This window comes from Somniosus microcephalus, chromosome 12 (genome assembly GCF_052327205.1).
Source record: "Somniosus microcephalus isolate GS21.2 chromosome 12, FLI_Smic_1.0, whole genome shotgun sequence".
NCBI classification, from domain to species: Eukaryota; Metazoa; Chordata; class Chondrichthyes; order Squaliformes; family Somniosidae; genus Somniosus; species Somniosus microcephalus.
The window spans coordinates 69,805,487-69,827,319 of NC_140998.1; the positions used below are offsets into that span (position 1 = coordinate 69,805,487).

Here is a 21,833-nt window from a genome sequence, read left to right on the forward strand (position 1 = left end):
TTGGCTGGTCAATTTAATCCCGTTTGCCCTGCGATCTGTCAATCAAAGAGTCGCGCGGTCCGGCGGAGGGAAGCGCGTGACGTCTTCGGAGTGCGCCGCCCAGTGGCAGGCAGGCGGGGTGACGTCACCGGCGCGCGCCCGGGCCTGGGAGTCCCTGTGTGAGGGCCGCCGCTGGTGAGTGTGCTTGCTGATGACATGCGTTAGAAGTGGCTTTTAGAGGCAGGGCTACCGAAAACTTATGGCGTTACCGAGGCATTCATTAGCTTACGGATTGCCCGGGCCCAGTGTTGGAGCTTGTGTATGTGTATAGGAGGACCTGGTTAAAGCCATGCTAGTATATTATTGCCTACACGAAGTTTGCTCCTGTTCTGTTTTGTTTCTGAGACACTATATTTGTATTCAATACTGTCTTGTAAAAATAAATTGCAAGGGAAGTTAGAGAAGTGCGCAGAGCCTTTTCTAGAATAACATGACATTGTTAGTGTTTACTGCTCGGAGGCGAGAGAGTTTTAGCCCTCTCGCCTCTGAGTCAGAAGGTTGTGGGTTCAAGGCCCACTCCAGAGACTTGAGCACAAAAATCTAGGCTGACACTCCAGTGTAGTGTTGTATTGTCAGAGGTGATGTCTTTCGGATGAGATGGTAAACCAAGGCCCTGTCTGCTTTCTCAGGTGGACATGGAAAGATCCCATGGCACTATTTTGAAGAACAGGGGAGTTATTCCCAGTGTCCTGGCCAATATTTATCCTGCAATCAATATCACAAAAACAGATTATCTGGTCATTATTATATTGCTGTTTGTGGGAGCTTGTGTGCAAATTAGCTGCTGTGTTTCCTACATTACAACAGTGACTACACTTCAAAAGTACTTTATTGGCTGTAAACCACTTTGCGACGTCCTGAGGTTGTGAAAGGCGCTATATAAATGCAAGTCTTTTTCTTTTTAACTATATTTGAACCAGACTGTCCATCAATTTAGAGATTATTAGGAAACTGCATTTAAGATTGTTCCCACCCAATGAAGGTGCTGTTCAAAGAAAAGGTTGTAGAATGGAATTCTCTTTTTGGTTTAGTGTCAAGAAGTCCCAGGTCAGATATAACATGGCCAAAAGCAGAACAATGTTCCTTTTTACTTTGGTGCCTAAACCACAACCAGTGTGAGTTTTTCCATTGACCATACCAACCCTCCTTGTGCCGCCTTTGAGTAAGAGAGTTTTCTTTGGCAGTTTTGTCATGAGAAACTGGAATGAGACTGCTTAAGCTCAGCTCACCTAAGAACCTTACAACCAAATAGAATGTGGAAATATTTGCCCCTTCAGCTTGGATTGGATTTCATCCCAGAGCTGAATGGGTCAGTACACTCAAGGAGGTGTACCACACAGTTCCCAAATGTAGGTAATTTTACAAGTGATTTAGAAGAGAAAATCAACTTTTTGTGAGTTTATGGCAGCCATTAACTGGTGTACAATTTTGGCTGCTGCCTGCCAGGTAGAATGTCTTCACAACAATTATTCTGTACAAGTGAATCATGCACACAAGTTGGAAGCTGCGATATCTTTTGATCCCGTGATGGTGCTGACATTTTTAAATGAACATTTTTAATAACCATCATATACTTAAAAGGTTTAGATGCCAATAACTGCAGTATATTTACCATTACAAATATCAAAACTTAATCAGAGTCTTTGCTTAGCTGCCTATGAATCAGTGAAGAGCATTGCTCTTGTGCTGAATTTGAAGTTGAAAGTACATTCCTGGTGCTGTGTTGCTAAATCACCGCACCATTTATCAGCTCTGCAGCCTAATCCTTGCTCTACTTGTTTCAAATTTTATGATTTGAAGTCACTGCTCCTGTATGTGCTGTTTGCTGTATTGTTTCTATTTTGGTTTTAGCTTTTTAGCTATGTTTATTTGCTCACATGCCTTGACTCTCTCCTTTTATTAATCACCTAGCTAAATGTAACTTTAGAATTAAGCATTCCACTGACTTCCTGGCACTCCCTGTTATGACCATGGCTGTTGCTTCTGTCCCTCTTTCTCAGCTAAGATCCAGTTGTAGCCACTTTTTGAAGTTTAAATCTACACTCACCAAGTGCCCCTGCTCACTCATTTAATGCGATTTTCCAGACGTGCATGTTGGTTCCTTAGTATGTCTGCACCTGAGGATGTACTGTAAAAATTATAATGGCATGTTAGAAAGATTTACAGTCTGCAGTAAGGTGTTTCTCAATGTAATGAGCTGCTTTTCTACAGTAAAAGTGCTTGTCTCTTCATTGTACTCTAACCTCATTTACACATTTGATGTGAGTTGGAAGATAATCAGTATAATACTGTAATGGTAGTGACAAAGTTAAAAGGGGTATTATGCTAACTTGCATCATTGAGTACTTTATAAGATTCACATGAAAATAGAAGAAAATTGGTTCTGGTACTGCCTTTTTGACCAATATAAGCTGTATTATACCCAATCATTTTAAAATCAGATACCGTGCCACTCTAACTTTAACAAACTGTTTAAAATTTGATGCCTTCATCTGGGGTCTAGGATGCCATGTGATTTCTTTAAAAAATAATTCTTGGGATGTGGGCATCACTGGCAAGGCCAGCATTTATTGCCCATCCCTAGTTGCTTGAGAAGATGGTGGTGGACCACCTTCAGCATTCCGTGTGGCGAAGGTGCTTTCAGTGCTGCTGGGTAGGAAGTTCCAGGATTTTGACCCAGAGATAATGAAGTAACGATGGTTTAGATCTAAGTCAGGATGGTGTGTGACTTGGAGGTGATGGTGTTCCCCTGCACCTGCTGCCCTTCTAGGTGGTGGTGGCGGTCACAGACTTGGGAGGTGCTGCTGAGGAGGCCTTGGATGCTTTGTCCTGGATAGTGTTTAAACTTTTTTGAGTGCTGTTGGAGCTGCAGCCATTCAGGCAGGTGGAGAGTATGGCATCACATTCCTGACTTGTGCCTTGTCGGTGGTGGAGAGGCTTTGGGAAGTCATGAGGTGAGCCACTCCCTGCAGAATACCCAGCTTCTGACCTGTTCCCAGTGTTGAGATTAGAATTGTATTTCAAGAGAACTCCTAACTGATGTTGTACAGATACATTTAAATGTAGTTGTTGAGAATATTGATTGAGAGTAGATAACCAATTGCTTCAGTTTCAGGGATTTAAAATTGGAGTTTTAGTGGACAAACCAGTCACTGATCACTAACTGGATTACTCTCTAATTCGTGTGTGCCATCAGCAGTCATTTATTAAATGAAGACTAAGCAATGAGGAGTGGGAACTTGGTTATTTTGTAGCACTTGAAATAAATATAAATGTTCTTCCAATGAACCTTATACAACAATTATTCTTAAAAAGGTTTATGTGTCTTTCGGCTAAGTCAGAGGAGAATCTACGAGTGTTAGAATTTGTCCAGATGAAAGAGATAACAGATAATCGGTGCTATTGACACACACAGCTGTATTAAAGGTGGGGCGGTTGGAAAAAGTGAGAAGTAACTTCTGTCTGGTCTAACATAGCACAGCAGAAATGTAGCTTCATAACATTGATCGGAATATGGATTCATTTTGAAACTGTTGCATGTGAAATTGAATTGTTGAACTGATGTAAGGAATACCTCCTTGTAATCTGTGCAAATTGTGCATCTAATAATGAAGGTACTTTTGATTGATTACCTTCCTAGTAAAAGAAAGTAGCACTACAGAGCTAAGAAATTCCTCCAACGTGCAAACATTATGCTGTATAATACGCATGTGATCCAACCAAGATTATTTCCTTTCTGGCAGAAAAGCTTATGGGACTGTTCCCAGCAGTAGAAACACTGAGGATTTAGGGTTTAAAAATAGATCGCATCACACAGCGTATAACCCATTTATTGTAGTCATCAGGTGCCCAATTCATTTAAACACACAACAGCTTCAACAGTGCATCTTCACAAGCAACAAGTGCTTTTCTTTCCAGAGTGCATCTCCTACAGCTAGTTAAGTGGACTAAAGTGAATCGCAATATACTTATTCTGCATTGATACCAGATGCCCCTTTGCAGTTATGTATGCCTAAGCTCATTACTGCTTTAAAAATAAATTTTCAGAATCTGCAGTTACAGTGTTTAGGGCAAGACACAAGACTCATTTATAAAAAAAAAAAATTTTTAAAAACTGCTGGATGGTAGGGTTAATATTCTGGAAGATGAGATCAAATAGATGGAAAGTCCTTCTTCATATGATCCACATAACATCAGTTTGAATCAGTTGGCTTGTATAGTTTATTTCCCAGCTTGTCATTAGCTGCTGTGTGTGTGTCTGTACTGGTTGAGTTTGTAATTTTAAGGAATATTTGATAAGGCAACTATAGAATATGACTTGGGCTTGTTTCTTCCTAACCTTGAACAGGTGTTCAAAAAAAAAAAGTCCAATTGGATGAACTGTGCTGAGCTTCAGCAGATGGTAGGCATTGTATAATATGATAGGGTCAGCATTCTGCCAAAATCTAGACTTCAACCTCTGTAAGCTAAACAGTATATTTAATATGACCTCTGTCAATATTCTGCATGGTATATCGAAAAACCTGCTGTATCTATCTATAGGTGCTGCATACATGAATGCCACTTCAGCTTTGGTATCTATCCTTGCTAATTGGATGAATAGCTCAAAGGTTTAGATGAGGTGACAATATCACAGAAACCCCACAGTGCAGATAGAGGCCATTTCAGCCCATCGAGCCTGCACCGACACATATCCCACCCGATCCCCATAACCCCTACACCAACACATATCCCACCCTATCCCCGTAACCCCACGTATTTAATCCCCCTAACACTAAGGGTCAATTTATCATAGCCAATCAACCTAACCTGCACATCTTCGGACTATGTTCAGCTAAATTCAACAATCTGGAAAACTAGAGAAGAGGCTATTTATAATTTATCAAGGATAATTGTTTAAGTGTACTGCAATATAGCACCGTTGTTTAGGGAAATTTTCAAAGCCAACGCTTGGAAAAGAAATCTAGTCTGAAGACGTGCTTGACTGTTTCTGTATCACCTAAGAATAACTCCACAGAACTGCTAACGTGGCTCGGCATCCTGTCTTCATTGTAAGCTTTTCAATTGAGTTCTGTCTTGGTAATAAGCTCACTGGACCATAGATCCCAACTATTTCTCATGCTCCATTTAGCATTGCAGTGCATTGTGGAACACTGAGATTTAGTCCTGGAAACTGATTGGTTGAGAGAATCGATATGATGCATGGGAAAATCTTTCATTCCAGAGACGAGCACAACTGCCACAATTCGGCAGTTACATCACAGTCTATCTACTAATGGTCTTAATGAATGTTTCAGTGTGTCTAATGCTGGAATAGTGCTTCTCAAGCTGATTAAAATACTTCAATCAGCTCTTGTTTCCTATTCCAGCAGAAAATGAAGTAGAAAGTTTATTGTTAACCTGTTCACCACAGCAACAACCATTATAGTAAGAGTGTATGTTATGATAAATGTATGTAGAATAATGATTTTTGTCTTTGAGCAAGATGGGTGCCTGTCTGAAAAATAGGACACCAACTTCCACCTGCAATGTGTGTTTTTTTTTTCCAGATTGGCTTTATTTGACCACATGACTATCCACATAACTATTGCCCAGTGGATGTGCCTGGGATGATTTCAGTGGAGAATAAATGTATGATTATTTAAATTTCCTAAAGAGGAGTCCAATCGATATGCTGAGGGTTCCCAGAATGAATGATTTTGCCATTAAAATGTTCAACTTTCCTGATGACTGAGCTAGTTTAAACATTAAGTAGCTGAGTCCTACAGATTAGGAAGGTCACAAATTCAGTTCCTAATCTGTCCCGAGTTATTTTATCTCCGCAGAGGGCACGGTAGGAGTGTTAGAGTTTGTTTCATTGTGCTCTGGATTAGTGAGTGGAAATCGGTAATCACTTGTGATTGCTATCCAGTAACTGGAAGCATGGGTGTGTCGACATTGTGGTGATCCTTCGCATTTATCCCCCTCCCCCGAGTGATCAAATAGCCTGCCTGCTGAAATTTGTTTCTAAGACTGATGTGGGCAAAGCACTGGAAGTGCCAGGCATCTCTGGAGCCGCACCCCAGCAAGGAGCGAGCAGCAGGTTAATTATCAACAACCTTAAATAGGTCAAGGTTACCTGAGAACTCCAATAATTGTGTTGAGCTGCAAAATTCAGAGTATCTGCTCGTGCCTGTACTCTTACTAGTTAGAATTGCTGCAGTATTGCCAGATTGGCACTTTGACCGGACTAGATTTAGTGCAGTGATTGTGTTGGGTAATTGTGGAACTTCCACAGTGTTTTCCCACACCTCCGGATAGGCATTAATGTAGAATAAATTATACATGCTATCATTTTTTTTTTAAATATTGAATGTAGATCCTTTTTTTATGTTTGATACCAGGCCTGACCCCTGAATGTGCGCAGTAATTATGGAAATAGATTTTCAAACCCGGGTTCTTGTTTGGGTGGTGGTGGGGTGGTGCAGGTTCTCTGAGGTCACTTATGTTACATTCATTAAGCAACATTTTACAATATGAATTCAAAAAGTAGGACCGAGTCACTACTAGCTGTCAGCTGCCTGCATGTACACACATGCTGAGTGCACTAAACCTGGCTCCCTGACTCTTTCTTTGTACACTTCAAGCATAAGTCAATGGGACAATAATGAGAGGGCTGGAGTGAAATTACAGCATGGACTGCTTATCGGCCGCTTTGTTCTGTCGTGCTTCTGCTCCTGAAGCTACCAATCATAGCTTGAGCCTTACCTGGCTTATTATTGCTATTAAAAGAAATAGTTGGTAATCAGAAAGCTTGTGAACCACTCAACCATTTGCAGTCTCTCAAACCCACTTTAAAAAACACTGGTTTAAATGGATTTGTGATCTGTCACTTCTCTTGACACATTAGAAGGAAAAGAAAAACCGAAGTTGCATTTATGCAGCACCTCCATGTCTGCAGCACATCTCCTAGCACTCCACATCCAGTGAATAACTTCTGAAGTGTAGTCACTGTTATGGATGCAAACGTGACGGCCAATTACACAAAGCAAGATCCCATAAACAAATTAAATAAATGATTTTTGTTGGTTTTAGTTGAGGGAGGAATGTTAGTCAGGACACTGGGGGAACTCCCTGCTCTTTGTGAATAATGCCATGGGAACCTTTACATCCATCTAAGGTGGCAGATGGGGCCTCCATTTAACGACTGACCTGATACAATACCTCCGACAATGCAGTATTCCTTTAGTGCTGCACTGGAATGTCAGCCGCGATTATGTGCTCAAGTTGTGGAGCACACAGCCTAGGTCTCGGTGGTAGCACTCTCGTCTCTGAGTCCGAAGTTCATGGGCCCAAGCCCACTCCAGAGACTTGAGCATATAATGTAGACTGACACTTCAGTGCAGTACTGAATCGGTGCTGCATTGTTGGAGGTGTCGTCTTTCAGACGTTAAACCAAGTTCCTGTCTGCCTGCTGAGGTGGATACAAGAGATACCATGGCATTATTTGACAAAAGGGAGTTCTTCTGACATTTATCTCAACCAGCACCACTTTATTTTTAAAAAAATTAGCTGATTATTTATCTTATTGCTGTTTATGGGACCTTGCTGTGTGCAAATGTAGGCTTTGCCTATGTTGCAACACTAACTGCACTTCAAAATTACTTTGGCTTTGGAGTATTTTGGGATGTCCTGAGGTCATAAAAAGCGCTATATGAATGCAAGTTCTTTCTTGACTCGGGTGAAAATGCTACCAACCAAGTCATTTATCTATCTGACGAAAGGTCATTGACCTGAAACGTTAACTCTGTTTCTCTCTCCGCGGATGCTGCCTGGCCTACTGAGTTTTTTCCAGCGTTTTCTGTTATTTCGGATTTCCAGCGTCCACAGTATTTTGCTATTGCATTTATCTATCTCCTTTGCTCTCGTTGAAGCATGGACCTACTGCATGCTAACTTTGCTCATTTCCGTGTGTTCAGCGCCATTTATTTGGTGGTCGGACAAGGGGGTTTAGGAGAATGCATCAACATTTGATGGAGGAAAATTTTAAATCAGCTGTTACCCAGAAAGATTGGAAAAACAAGAACAAGAATATTTTGTATGCTAATTCTAAAATTAAGTCTCCAACATGTATTTTTTGTGACCTATAGAGTGCTTGTGTGATGTTTAGTTATGCAGTTAGTTGTCCACCTTAGTCTTTGGATCATTTAATGAATATATCTGCTCACATTTATTTTCTGAAACTTTCATCCCAACTGAGCATTCATCTAAAACCATTTTTTATCTATTACGAACAGGTTTAATTAACTTTCTTTACCTCCTGCTTTTAACTCCTTTCCAAATAGTCTTTTCTCATTAGTGTCTGATCCATGCTGGGTGTCAAAGATGCTGGAGAATAGCATTAAAATTGTGAATTTAAATTCTGTAGCTTGACCTGATGCCGTCAGCACATTGTTGCAGCTATTGTCTGTTTGCCTTCATCCTTAAGCTGTCTGAGTCCCAGATAATAGACATAGGACTCCTCCCCTCTACTAAGCTGATGCTACCTTTTTTATTCAACAATTCCAGCTACTGAGCTGTTTTCATCATAAAAATCGCTAGTTTTTTGGGACCCAAAAAGGCCTGTCCCTTTTTCATGGATCAAACCTATCCAATGCCTTCACCAAATTACTCCATCCCATCTCCATCCAAAAACACAATCAGTTGTTTCTTTGCCCATTTATACTGTGTTTCAATGGCCTTACCCACTACTTTTCAAACTTTTCTGTGTGGAAGATTCCACTGCATATATTGACACACTCCCAGGAGGCATCCCCTTCCTAATTTCCAAAAGGTAATGTATAGGAAAAAACAGTGCTATCATTGTAGAAAACCATATACAACAGCAGAAATAATGTGCTAGTAAATCAACAAACACCGGAAAAGAGAAAATAATAAAAAGTACAAAATTCTCAGACACTGCACATAGTGTGCTGGTGTGTGGGGCTCAGACGGACAGATATTACCTCACTCCAGTTTGGAAAACCTCTGATCTTGCCTGATAACTTGCTCTGAAACTGTATCACTCCTTGGGTGAAGAGGTTCTGCTAACTTCCCTTGTTCTTAACTTAATTTTAATTGATGTGTCACTGTATTTAAATACATTCACCATAGTGAACAATTTCTCTCAATCAATCTTGTCTATACCCTTCATTATCTTGAAGACTTCAACTAGATCACTTCAAAGTTTTTTTTTTAGAAAAACATTTTTGATGCTCCCCTCTACCCTCTCAGTATCTTTCAATTATAAGGTGACCAGTACTCCAAATGGAGTCTGACCAATGTCTTAAAACAGCAGCACCTTCAGAATTCTATTCTGTCTCTGCTGATGCAACCAGTCCCTCATTTGTCTTTTTTAACTGCAGGTAAACACACCTGATTTCCACTCTGAACATCTCAAGCAAGGATAAATAGTTTTTCCAAATGCATTTGTAATGAACTGAGTGAAATAAAGTATCAGTCCACTACAACCCCTAGATTCATGCTCCATTTGTTTTTGGTTCTGTGCTCCCATTCTAATTATTTAACAGTTATTCACGTTGAATTATCTGACACCTAAAAAAAAAAAAAAAATCCAAATCCTTTGGAATCTGTTTGTAGTGCCTTTTCTGTTAACTGAAAGATTTTGTTCACTTATCATTCCCTTGTTCAAGTCAATGGGGTCGATTTTCCTGAAGCTGTTGGGAAGAAGGCGGGACTACAACTTTCAGGTTTTAGACCCGCCTACTTCGACATCTGGCCAATCCGTGCGATTTTCCCTCGATTGACCTTGTTGAGCCTGCCCAGCGGGCTCAGCAGGCCAATTAAGGGCCACCCGGCAACAGGTGATGTCACAGACTGCAATTTCATCTGTCAAGAGTTCTTGACAGATGAAATATCAGCGTTTCACAGCTGTTTGAAGCTGTGAAACACTGACAGTCTGAGTTCTAACATGAGTCCTTCTGCACAGACTCAGAACTCTCAGCAGCACTGAAGGCTGTCACTTTTCACAGATCGCAGCCGTTCAGCTTTAAGTGCTGGCTGAGTGATGGGCTCCCGACGGCTACAGGAAGAAAGGCTGTTAAGGTAAGTACAGGTAAGTAAAAGTTCTTTACACACTTTAGACACACCAAACACACTTGCCTTTGCACTCATGCACCCATCACTCACCTGAGCACTGACATCGCGACCCCTCCAACTCCTTCAACCCGATGGCCCGCCTGCTCTAACCTGGCGTGGTTTGGAGCCATCGGGAAACCCACACTAAACCCCTCAAAATAGGGATTAGGCTAAAAACTGCCTGTTGATTACCTGTTAACAGGCAGTTAATTGGCACTAATCCCTTCCCGCCTGGTTTCGGCGGGTCCCAGTGCGGGGCGGGTACCCGCCGCCCCTGAAATTTGCGTTGGGCGGGATGGTGCCAGGACCCCCAAATTCGGGATTCCCCCCCCCCCCCCCCCACACGCCTGAACCCCTGCCTGACGGCTCCAGGAAAATCGACCCCAATATATTTTAAAATGGCAAAGGTCCAAATACTGACCCCGCCTGGGACGGCCTCACATAATCTCTTTTCAGCCTGAAAGTTCCCACAAATGGCTATCTGTTTCCTGTTTTAAAGCCAACTTTAATCCAAAACTTCCACTCTACTTCAGCTGTTAATTATTGATGTGGAACTTTTAAAAAAGCATTTATAACAACTAATCATCCAATGACTTTTTTTTTCTTGCCAATATTTCTCTCTCTCTTTCTGGGAGGTGTTGGATTCTGGTTCCATGGGTGCTTGGTACCATTTGGTATCAAACTCAAGTGACCAATATTCATGTGTGAGCCTTGACATCCAGTATTGGTGGGATAATCAACTGTGAGGGGGGAGGTTTGGCTTCGAGCACCTAACTATGTAGTTACACTCTCGTGTAGATTTTCCTCTGCTCTTCCTGAAAATCTGACATGGTAAACTTTCCTTCCTCTTCCTGAATAAAGATAGATGTGCAGTAGACTATTTAATAACTCCCTTTCTTTGTCCCTGGATACCAGCTTCCCAATATCATGGTTAAATGGGCCAATACTTTCTTTCACTCTCTGTTTATTACAAATGCATTTGGAAAAGCTAAAAAGTGTTGCTTGAGATATTCGTAGGTATCATTCAGGGGTCACAAATTTGTATAAGGCTAGATCTAGGTTAGATGTCAGGAGGTGGTTCTTTCCCCAGAGAATAGTGGCCCTCTGGAACAGGCTGCCGTCTCATGTGGTGAATATTGATTCACTGAATTCCTTCAAGCGAGAGCTGGACTTGTTTTTGGCTGGGGCGGAGATCACCTCTTACAGAAAGTAGGTACTGCAGGGAATTCAGGGCCGGAGTGATGATCTGGACTAGTTTCGATCGCCTAGATGGGTTGGAGAGGAATTTCCCAGATTTTTTTTTCCCCCAAATTGGCCTGGGTTTTTTGACTCTCCAGGAGATCAGATGATTTCAAGTGGGGTGGAGTGTATATATTATGATACACAAGGTATAGCAATTGTGTGGGACAGGCTCGATGGACTTGTTCGTATGTTCGATGTGTATGTTCTTCTTGGCTTTTGTTTTTTGACCTGCTTTTACTCATCTTTAATATTTACCTGATCCGCCTGCCTACTCCATTCCCACAAACAGCAATGAGATGAATGATCTAGATAATTAAAAACAAATTTTTGGGTGATATTAGTTGAGGAACACCAACCTCCTCTTTCCGCCCCCTTTTCCCATCCACCCCACCCCAGCCTGCTAATGGTAAGGCCAGTTATAGAGCCTCCTTTGTTGCCCTGAGTGAGGTGGGACAACCGTACAGAACAAGAATCAACTGTTGGACGTTCCTAGAGTATATGGTTCATTCCCACAATGAGTATTGCATTTACCAACTGAGCTATCGGAAAAGTGAACTACGCTGTTGTAAAGGGTGCCCATTCTACTGGATCAATTCAAAAACTTTACATGCAGATTTATATCTGTCTTGCTATGGTGGAGTAGTAAGAACAAATGCTGAACTTAGTGATGATGTAAAAATGTTAACCTGTTATTTATTCTTGCCTACTTTGTTGTTCTTCCCTAGATTGTCACAATCATTGCATTCCATTCTCAGAAATGAGTTTTGTGGAGTATAGAGAGATTATTCAGAATGGTGATACCGCCATCGTCTTCCTAGGCCACGACTCAATGTTTGCGATCAAAGTTCAGCAAGGTGGTGCAACGCAGACAAAATATGGGGCGATCAAGCATTCAGCAGACCTAATTGGGAAAAAGTATGGGTCAAAGATTACATGCAGCAAAGGAGGTTGGGTGTATATACTTCACCCAACTCCAGAACTCTGGACTGTGACTCTTCCTCACCGGACCCAGATCCTCTATTCCACTGATATCTCTATGATCGTTATGATGTTAGAGTTGAAGCCAGGATCGGTTGTCTGTGAGTCAGGTAGGTTATTTAACATGGAATCTAAGCGCTCAGATTTTAACTTGCACTGGAGATATTCATGTATATAGCAAAGATATTTGTAGCTTGACTAATTTGCAGCAAAGAAGAAATATTCAAATTCTTCATAAGGTGCTCCAGTTTACTTTCTCAGCTTCTACATTTAATTTTTAAGCATGACCATCTCCACAATTGTTGAGGAAACTGTTTTTCTGATCATCTAGACATGTAATGGTGGAAGGTGAGTAATACTGTATTGCTTGGTATTTAGGAATATGAAAATCTTGAATAACAAGGTATTATTCCTGCATCTCGTATAGCACATTCACTGGCTTTGGAGATGTAATTATATTATACTTCAGACTCTGCACCGTGGGCTGAAATGTTAGAGTTCGCTTCTACATGTTCAGGTGGATATTTAAAACCCCATGGCATTAGTAAAAGAAGAGCGAGGAGTTCTCCCAGCACTGTGGGTAATGTTCCTCCCTCAAACCAATACCATTTATATAAAAAAATCCTCATTAACTGGTGATTTATGCAGCTTGTGGGCTGCAGCTGTTGCAGAACAGCTGTTCTATTTGATTATAGAATAGTCACTGCCCTCCAAGAGTAATTCATTGTGAAATGCTTTGAGATGTTTTGATAAGATAAGGTGCTATATAATTGCAATTGTTTTATTGGACCTTGTCTCGTGGAATCTATAACTTGTGTTACATTTCATCAGAGTATTTAGTTTGCTTATTATCTTTAAATGTTAACATTAATGGAGGCTGATGTGAGGTGGATTTAACTTGTCTTCAGAGATTTTTGGCTGCTACTTTAGAAATTTTGATAAGGAGAGATTGACATTGGGGGAAAAAACATTATGCTTTACTTTATTGAGGATAAGGTTTAAATATCTAGTTGAATGATTTAAGTGGAAATATGTCATTAATTTTAAGACGGCCTGAGGTGCCGAGCACCATTGAGATGGATAATTGAGAACAACTCCTACGTCACAAGTTTCCAGTTTCATGGTGATCTGAAGTGGAGATGGATAATTGACTGCAAAACTTAAAAGAACATTGAAGGAAGAGACAGAGAGAGTAACCAAGGTAATAAGACAACAGTGACTAAGGTGACATCAGGGAAAAATAGAAATAAGTCCAAGCTAAAGGCACTATATCTGAATGTGTGAAGCATTCGCAACAAAATAGATGAATTAATAGCGCAGATAGATGAATTAATAGCGCAGATAGAAATTAACAGGTTTGATCTAATAGGGAGACATGGTTGCAAAGTGGTCAAGGTTGGGAACTAAATATTCCAGGATACTTCACTTTTAGAAGTGATAGACAAAATGGAAAAGGAGGAGGGGTAGCCCTGATACTAAAGGATGGGATATAGATAGTAGAGAGAGAGGATCTTGGCTCCGAAAATCAAGAAGTAGAATCAGTTTGGGTGGAGCTAAGAAACAGCGAGCGGCAGAAAATATTGGTGGGAGTTGTTTATAGGCCCCCCAAACAGTAGTTGTAATGTAGGGCAGTGTATAAATCAGGAAATTTAGAGGTGCATGTAACAAGGCTAATACAGTAATCATGGGGGACTTTAATCTACATAGACTGGGCAAACCAAATTTGCAGTAATAGTGTGGAGGACGAATTCATGGAATGTATGCAAGATAGTTTTCTAGATCAGTATGTTGAGGAACCAACTAGGGAACAGGCTATTTTAGATCTAGTATTGTGCAATGAGAAAGGGTTAATTAATAACCTTGTAGTAAAGGGGCCTTTAGGGACGAGTGACCATAATATGATTAGAATTTTATATTGAGTTTGAAAGTGATTTTAGTTAAATCCGAAACTACGGTCTTAAATCTAAACAAAGTAAACTACATAGGTATGAGGGGTGTGTTGGCTAAGGTAGATTGGGAAACTACATTAAAAGGAATGATGGTAGGGAAGCAATGGCTAGCATTTAAAGAATGAATACATAATTTACAACAAATATACATTCCTTTAAGGCACAAAAACCCCACAGGAAAAGTAGTCCAACCGTGGCTAGCAAGAGAAGTTAAGATAGTATTAGATCAAAAGAAGAGACTTATAATGTTGCCAAAAAGAGTAGTAAGTCAGAGGATTTTAGAATTCAGCAAAGGAGGACCAAGAAATTGATCAAAAAAGGGAAAATAGAATGAGCGTAAACTAGCGATTAAAACAGATTGTAAAAGCTTCTGTAGGTATGTAAAAAGGAAAAGATTAGCAAAAGTAAATGTGGGTCCCTTACAGGCTGAGACAGGAGAAATTATAATGGGGAATAAGAAAATGGCAGAGAAATTAAACAAATACTTTGTATCTGTCTTCACGGAAGAAGACGCAAAAAAACTTCCCGGAAATAGTGGCGAACCAAGGCTCTAGCGAGAATAAAGAACTGAAAGAAATTAGTAAAAAAAAAAAAAAAAATAGTACTGGAGAAATTAATGGGACTGAAAGCTGATGGTCTACATTTCTAGGGTTTTGAAAGAGGTAGCTATAGAGATAGTGGATACATTTGTTGTCATTTTCCAAAATTCCATAGATTCTAGAACGGTTCCTGCGGATTGGAAGGTAGCAAATGTAACCCCACTATTTAAGAAAGGAGGAAGAGAGAAAATGGGGAACTACAGACCAGTTAGCCTGACATCAGTTGTAGGGAAAATGCTAGAATCTATTATTAAGGACGTGGTAACAGGCCACTTAGAAAATAATAATAGGATTGGGCAGAATCATCACTGATTTATGAAAGGGAAATCGCGTTTGACATCTGTTATTTTTTGAGGTTGTAACTAGCAGAATAGATAAGGGGGAACCAGTGGATGTGGTGTATTTGGATTTTTAGAAGGCATTCGATAAGGTGCCACATAAGAGGTTATTAAACAAAATTAGGGCTCATGGGATTGGGGGTAATATACTAGCATGGATTGAGGATTGGTTAACGGACAGAAAACAGAGAGTAGGAATAAAGGGTCATTTTCGGGTTGGTAGGCTGTAACTAGTGGGGTACCACAAGGATCAGTGTTCGGGCCTCAGCCATTCGCAATCTACATCAATGATTTGGATGAGGGGACCAAATGTAATATATCCAAGTTTGCTGATGATACAAAGCTGGGTGGGAATGTAAGTTGTGAGGAGGATGCAATGAGGCTTCAAGGGATAAGTGAGTGGGCAAGAGCATGGCAAATGGAATATAATGTGGAGAAATGTGAAGTTATCTACTTTGATAAGAAAAATAGAAAAGCAGAGTATTTTTTAAATGGTGAGAGATTGGGAAATGTTGGTGTTCAGAGGGACCTGGGTGTCCTTGTACACGAATCACTGAAAGTTAACATGCAGGTACAGCAAGTAATTAGGAAAGCAAATGGTATGTTGGCCTTTATTACCAGAGGATTTGAGTATAAGAGTAAAGACGCCTTTAGGGCCCTGGTGACACCACACCTGGAGTATTGGGTACAGTTTTGATCTCCTTACCTAAAGAAGGATATACTTGCCATCGAGGGAGTGCAATGAAGGTTCACTAGACTGGTTACTGGGATGGGGGGATTGTCCTATGAGGAGGGATGAGTAGACTAGGCCTATATTCCCTAGAGTTTAGAAGAATGAGGGGTGATCTTATTGAAACATACAACATTTTTACAGGGCTTGACAGGGTAGATGCAGGGAGGATGTTTCCCTTGGCTGGGGAGTCTAGAACCAGGGGTCACAGTCTCAGAATAAGGGGTTGGCCATTACTGAGATGAGAAATTTCTTCACTCAGAGGGTTGTGAATCTTTGGAATTCTCTATCCCAGAGGGCTGTGGAGGCTCAGTTGTTGAGTATATTCAGGACAGAGATCGATAGATTTTTGAATATTAAGGGAGTCAAGGGATACGGGAATAGTGCAAGAAAGTGGAGTTGAGGTAGAAGATCAGCCATGATCTTATTGAATGGTGGCGCAGGCTGGAAGGGCCAAATGGCCTACTCCTGCTCCTATTTCTTATGTTCTTATGAAATGCCAATTAGCAATCTTTCAGTGGTGGCTTCAGCTTGAGCAGTATTGTTGAAGGTCTGGAATAAGTTGTCTTGTTGTTGTTTTGGGTGGCACAGGGGACCTAAAGGATAGAAAAACTTAACTTCTACAGCTGGGGAACCAAGTGGAAAAATATTATTTAAGGTACAGTTGAAGCAATTATGGAAATGGCAGTAGGAGATATATAGCCACAGGCCCTGCAGGTAAATACTCATGAAAATAAGAGACTCTTAAATCACCAGTTTATTCAAACTGCCTTTATCCTGTACTTGCAATATACAATGCTCTGGTATAGCAATTTTGTTCATTTCAGAGTACATTGATTGCAAGGCTGGTATAGCAGTTTGATTTTTAAAATAAACTTACTTGAACCATAGCCTTAACATCTAATTATGTGTCTCCATGATAAGATTGGATCCCTTGAGAAAGAGAGAAGGGAACATAGAATATAATGGGCTGGATTTTGCTGTAAAAATAACAATGAGGTTAACGATGCTCACTGTTATTTATGTGCAAATCGGACAACTTCTGGGGAGCCCACATGCACAGTTAAACGCGAAAATCCTGAAGATGCTGTTCCTCTCTAAGCTGCGCAGAAACGACATTTGCCACCTGACTCCCATTGAAATGTATTGAATGGCATGAAGTCCCTGTACTGACATCATGGATATGGAGTAAACTCACTATAAAAAGTGTAAGTACCTTTTTAATGGCATGATAAGTCATAATTACTGCCAAACAACCTCTCTGGCACTGAAAATTTTGCAAGTGTGGAGTCTCAGTCCTTCAGCTTTTAATTATTGTTGGAGCTTCAAAAAAAATCTTTCTTTAACTTTTTCTTTGTCTCTTTTATTTCTCTCTCTCTTAATCCAATCTTTCTTTTTCTCTCTCACTTTCTGTACCTGATTTGACATTGAATTCACTATTCTAACTTGCACTTCCTGGTTCAGACTCTGCACTGCTCATTAACTCTTCAATCTGATTGGTTAACGAGACGCAGTTGCTTGTCCTGTTCGCACAAAGGTCCCAGATCCCCTGTAGAGGGCGCTGCGATGTTTGACTGACAGCAACTTGCCATGCAAAAACCCAGAGAAAGTCTATGGGTAAGTGCAAGCCCAACGAACGGCTGGTACCGTTCATTCACCACTCACAGCAAAATCCAACCCAATGAGAATGAGCTGTCCAATAAATTTTCTGTTGCATTTTATTTATTCAGGGGTAGAAGCATCAAAAAAGGCAAAAATAGTGTCTAAAACTGTACAAAAATGAACATGGAAATTAACCCCTTAAAGAAATATTTCTTCACACATCCCCCAAAATAATAAAAATCCCTCATTCCTCAGTTGACTTGTTTAAAGTAATGTAGCTCTCCAGAGGGATAACAGAATATCCAGTGCTTATAAAAAGGTCTTCTTGTACCATCACCAGAAGTGCAGTAATATATTTTAATGCTTTTTTTAATCTAATCTGTTCTCAAATCCTGATCATATATCCTGCTGCCATTGAAACACTTAATCAAAACTTGAGAAATATGATCATGGTATAGCTTGATCGTGGTGCAGTAGCTTGGATAGAATTTCACTGAATAGTTCAGAGTTGAATTAGAAAGAAAGGAATCATGGGTACCAAAAATGAGAGTTGAACCGTTTCCCCTGGAGATATGTAGGAGCTGAGATCCTAGTCAAGAACGTGCAGGAAGTTTTTCTTCAACCAACAATAATCTGTGTGCGCTGCCAGATACCTGGTACCGTGTCCAGAAAGAGCTTAAAAATAGGCATTGAGTTGCATTGAGAGTCAGATATTTGGTGTAATGTCAGAATTTTCTGTAGGTAAACTAGTTCTTTTAAAATAAAATGAATGCAGCATGAAACCAAGCACTCGAGTGCTGCACAACCACTGCAGAAGGGAGCCCATGTGACTGTTGTGTTCTGACGAACAAGGAGGTGCAATGCAATGACTTCTGTAGAACAACTGCATTCACCTCATTGAAAATTGATAACCAGGCTAGATGGATAACCATATCTACTAGACTTGTTTTATTTCAACTGCAATCATATTTGCATATTCAATTATTTAAGAGGTTTCTCGAGTTTAACAAAGATTAAAGCTGCATTTATTTAATAACCCATCAGAATTGCTATGATTTAAAAGTTCATTAGTCAACCCATCTTGCATGTGGCAATCTATTGGTATATTAGCCAAATGCAAATACTAGCATCCCATTTAAAACTAGTGTCTGCTACAGACAGGTTGCCCACAATGATGCTCCTTTTAAAGGGTAAAAGTAAATCCACTGTCCTTGCAATCGGTGCCAAATATCGAGCTGTGGTAAAGGTTTTTAGTTCCCTATGTGATAGTAAAATTAAAAATGTAAGTGGCTACTTTGATGTGTATATATTGAGATAAAGCTTTGTGTGCTATTCAGTCAACATGGCGAGATAAAAAATATCAAACAGCTGAGACTGCAGCATTGAAGGAATGTTAATTAGTGATATTGGGACTCTGATATTAGAATAAAATTGCAATATCAAGATTTGTGATATGGTGTGATGTACATTGGCCCTAATGTAATGTTTTTTCTGTTTCTAATCTTACTAGACTATTATAATCTACATATGTATTAAAATTTAATGAGCTAAAAGCTCTAATATCATTCTATGAAATATGACCTTAAAGCAAGGCCAAATTGTACTTTGTTCTCTTATACCTTTGGAACATACTGCATCTTGCATTAATGCATTTCATCAAATATATAGAAATACATTTTTATACTAACACTGTTTGCAATCATAAAACCTAAAAATTTGCACCTACTATATAAACCGGGTCAGTTTTTATTCTACCCCATAAAAACTTAACCTGACAACAGTTTTGTGAAAATCCACTTTTGATGGGATCTCAAGAGGGAACGTCACTGCATGTGGGTTAACCGTTGAGTTAATTAAATAAATCTGGAATAAAAAGCTAGTATCAGTAATGGTGATCATGAAACTATCGAATTATCGTAAGAACCCATCTGGTTCACTAATGTCCTTTTTAGGGAAGGAGATCTGTCGTCCTTACCTGGTCTCCAGACCCCCAGCAATGTGGTTGACTCTTAGCTGCCCTCTGAAATGGCCTAGCAAGCCACTCAGTTGTAACAAAACCACTACAAAAAACAATAATAAGAATAAAACCGGTCGGACCGCCCGGCATCGACCTAGGCACTGGATTTGGACACTACAACCGCACACCCAGCCCAGTTGAACCTGCAAAGTCCTCTTCACCAACATCTGGGGACTTGTTCCAGTATTGGGAGAGCTGTCCCACAGACTAGTCAAACAACAGCCTGACAGTCATACTCACAGAATCATACCTTTCAACCAATGTTCCAGACTCCTCCATCAGCATCCCTGGGTATGTCCTGTCCCACTGGCAGGACAGACCCACCAGAGGTGGCGGCACAGTGGTATACAGTCGGGAGGGAGTGGCTCTGGGAGTCCTCAACACTGACCCCAGACCCCATGAAGTCTCATAGCTTCAGGTCAAGCATGGGCAAGGAAACCTCCTGCTGATTACAACCTACTGCCCTCCCTCAGCTGATGAATCAGTACTCCACCATGTTAAACACCACTTGGAAGAAGCACTGAGAGTAGCAAGGGCACAGAATGTACTCTGAGTGGGGGACTACAATGTCCATCACCAAGAGTGGCTCGGTAGCACCACAGCTGGCCGAGTCCTGAAGGGCATAGGTACCAGACTGGGCCTGTGGCAGCTGGTGAGAGAATCAACGCGAGGGAAAAAACCGACTTGACCGTGTCCTCACCAATCTACCTGTCGCAGATGCATCTGTACTGTCCATGAAGCATTGGTAGCAGTGACCACCGCACAGTCCTTGTGGAAATGAAGTCCTGACTTCACACTGAGGACGCCCTCCATCGTGTTGTGTGGCACTATCACCGTGCTAAATGGGATAGATTCAGAACAGATCTAGCAGCTCAAAACTGGGGATCCATGAGGTGCTGTGGGCCATCAGCAGCAGCAAAATTGTATTCCACCACAATCTGTAACCTCATGGCCTGGCATATCTCTCACTCTACCATTACCATCAAGCCAAGGCACCAGCCTTGGTTCAATGAGGAGTGTAGAAGAGCATGCCAGGAGCAGCACCAGACGTACCTAAAAATGAGGTGCCAGCCTGGGGAAGCTGCAAAACAGGACTACATGCATGCTATAGACAGAGCTAAGCGATCCCACAATCAACAGATCAAATCTAAGCTCTACAGTCCTGCCACATCCAGTCATGAATGGTGGTGGACAATTAAACAACTAATGAGAGGAGGAGGCTCCATGTATATCCCCATCCTCAATGGTGGCGCTCAGCACGCGAGTGCAAAAGACAAGGCTGAAGCGTTTGCAACCATCTTCAGCCAGAAGTGCTGAGTGGATGATCCATCTCTGCCTCCTCCTGAGGTCCCCACTATCATGGAAGCTAATGTTCAGCCAATTCGATTCACTCCACGCGTCAAGAAATGCCTGAGCGCAGCAAAGGCCCCGACAACATCCCATCTATCGTGCCGAAGACTTGTGTTCCAGAACTAGCCGCGCCTCCAGCGAAGCTGTTCCAGTACAGCTACAACACTGGCATCTACCCGACAATCAGGAAAACTGCCCAGGTATGTCCTGTCCACAAAAACCAGGATGAAGCCAATCCGGCCAATTACTGGCCCATCAGTCTTCTCACCTTCCATCACTTTGTTGATGATCGAATCATCGACAGTGCTATCGAACGGCACTTACTCACCAATAACCTGCTCACCGATGTTCAGTTCGGGTTCTGCCAGGACCACTCTGCTCCAGACCTCATTACAGCCTTGGTCCAAACATGGACAGAAGAGCTTAATTCTAGTGGTGAGGTAAGAGTGACTGTCCTTGACATCAAGGCAGCATTTGATCGAGTGTGGCATCAAGGAGCCCTAGTTTAACTGAAGTAAATGGGGATCGGGGAAAAATTTCCACTGGCTGGAGTCCTACCTAGCACAAAGGAAAATGGTTGTGGTTGATGTAGGTTAATCATCTGAGTCCCAGGACATCGCTGCAAGAGTTCCTCAAGGCAGTGTCCTAGGCCCAACCATCTTCAGCTGCTTCATCAATGACCTTCCCTTCATCATAAGGTCAGAAGTGGGGATGTTTGCTGGTGACCGCAGTGTTCAGTTCCATTCACAACTCCTCAGATAATGAAGCAGTCTGTGCCTGCATGCAGCTAGACCTGGATGAGATTCAAGCTTGGGCTGATAAGTGGCAAGTAAGGTTTGTGCTACACAAGTGCCAGGCAATGACTATCTCCAA

The 21,833-nt window shown here is 41.2% G+C and overlaps 1 protein-coding gene across 1 annotated transcript in view; it reads left to right on the forward strand.

Moving 5' to 3' along the window:
• Positions 1 to 44: 44 nt before the first annotated feature.
• The window catches only part of trmt61a (tRNA methyltransferase 61A), a 52,901-nt gene continuing 31,112 nt past the window's right edge, over positions 45 to 21,833 (forward strand). Inside the window, exons 1-2 of the mRNA XM_086003057.1 lie at positions 45 to 174; positions 12,123 to 12,485. Of these exons, the coding sequence (XP_085859183.1) occupies positions 12,155 to 12,485 (331 nt within the window). The 5' untranslated portion in view covers positions 45 to 174; positions 12,123 to 12,154. The remainder of the gene's footprint in view (positions 175 to 12,122; positions 12,486 to 21,833) is intronic.